This window comes from Trichechus manatus, unplaced genomic scaffold, assembly GCF_000243295.1.
Source record: "Trichechus manatus latirostris isolate Lorelei unplaced genomic scaffold, TriManLat1.0 scaffold00087, whole genome shotgun sequence".
Taxonomy (NCBI): domain Eukaryota; kingdom Metazoa; phylum Chordata; class Mammalia; order Sirenia; family Trichechidae; genus Trichechus; species Trichechus manatus.
In genome coordinates, this window is record NW_004444023.1 from 4,675,697 (window position 1) to 4,677,228 (window position 1,532).

The following is a 1,532-nucleotide window of genomic DNA, read 5'->3' on the forward strand; positions in this document are numbered from 1 at the left end:
CTACCCAAGGTCCGCAGCAATCCCCACCCACTCTGGCAGGAAGGCCGCTTTTGGCTTAAAGACTGCGTGGAAGGGGGAGTTGGGCAGGGTAAAGTTGGCCAGGTAGATGGTGTTCCCTCCCGTGAGGTAGGCTGCCCAGATCCCAAATGTACCGATGGTGATGATGGTGTGGTTACACTGCGTGAGCAGCGCAAAGTCCTTGGCGGGTGAGCCTTGAAGGCCGTTGCCAGCGAACACTACATCCCCGAGAGAGCTGTTGATGTTCTGCCGACACCAGGCCATGTCGTCGCTGGTGACCACGAAGATGGTGGTGTGGTAGCGGGCCCGGAACCAGTCCAGGGCCCGCTGCAGGTAGCTGCGGTCTGCCAGCACACCCTTCCACACCCGCGGCATGACGCGCACGTAGTCGCCCCGGCGGACGTGGACCCCCACGAAGGTCGCCCGCCGCGTCCGCCTGGCCTGCAGCTGCTGGAGGAACCACTGGGCCTCCCGGCGCACATGGTCGTGCAATGTGAACTCCTGGAGGATCTCGTCACGGAGGTGGTGGTAGAAGGTCCAGGAGCATGGGTAGCCCATCAGACGCACGTACTCCCCTGGGATGTGGCGGTACTGCTCCTCCATCCAATCAAGCAGATAGTAGTCCTGCCACTGGATCCTGCTGGCCATGGTGCTGTGCAGGACGGGGAGGGTGATCTTGAAGATGGGGGCCAGCATGCTGTGCATCTGGGCCGGGATGAAGGCGGACCTTCCATTCATCTTGGCCAGGGCGTACAGGGTGGCATACTGGCCCATCTGGTTCCCCAGGCGGCCTTTGGAGTTGATGGTCCACACACCCTCTCGGGGGAGGTGTTTGGGGGCCAGGACCACATGGGCTGGGTGTGCCCAGGGTGCAGGCACCAGGGCCAGGCGCTGGTGGCAGTGGAAAATGGTGGATATCACAAAGATGATCAAGAGGAAGTAGATGGTGGAGAAGGCAGGGCAAGCGGTCCAGAATCTCATGATGGCTGTAGGGAGGAGAAAGGTCATAAGCCAGGAGGGATGGCTGGGGGCGATGGAAGTCTCATTCATTCACTTGCCCCAATCAATCATTCATTCATTCATTCAATCCATCTAAACATGTCTAGTGAGATCCACCGTGTAGGTTTTAAGAGCACAGATGTTGGAGCCCTTCTGCCTGGGTGTGAATCCCAGCTCACCCTTTCTAGTGCTGTTTGGCTTCAGTCAAGTTACTTAACTTCTCTGAATCTCAGTGTTCACATCTGTTGAACAGGGGTTATGAGCTTGAACCATTTGAAATTGCCAATATCTGACCATATTTTACCTATGCCAACAGCCATTTCATATGGTTCAACCTAACAGAACTATCTCATATGGCTGCATGAAGATTAAATAAGATGATATTTGTAAAAACCAAAAATATCCCCTGAAGTCTTCTTAAAACCAAAAAACAGTTCAGCTTAACTAGTAAAGAATGTCTGCCTTGAGCACTGTGCTTTTTTAAGATCTATCTATATGGTATCAAATTGACAGCA

The 1,532-nt window shown here is 54.3% G+C and overlaps 1 protein-coding gene across 1 annotated transcript; it reads right to left on the bottom strand.

Annotated features, from left to right (window-relative positions):
* LOC101359037 (galactoside 2-alpha-L-fucosyltransferase 2-like) lies at positions 1–1,026 on the bottom strand. The gene has a single exon (XM_012557135.1). It carries the CDS (start codon positions 1,024–1,026, stop codon positions 1–3), a length of 1,026 nt encoding a protein of 341 aa, XP_012412589.1.
* Positions 1,027–1,532: the final 506 nt, after the last annotated feature.

What these genes read in the sequence shown, in the direction of transcription:
- LOC101359037 (XM_012557135.1), bottom strand. Translation starts at nt 1,026, where the DNA reads ATGACCTTTCTCCTCCCTACAGCCATCATGAGATTCTGGACCGCTTGC.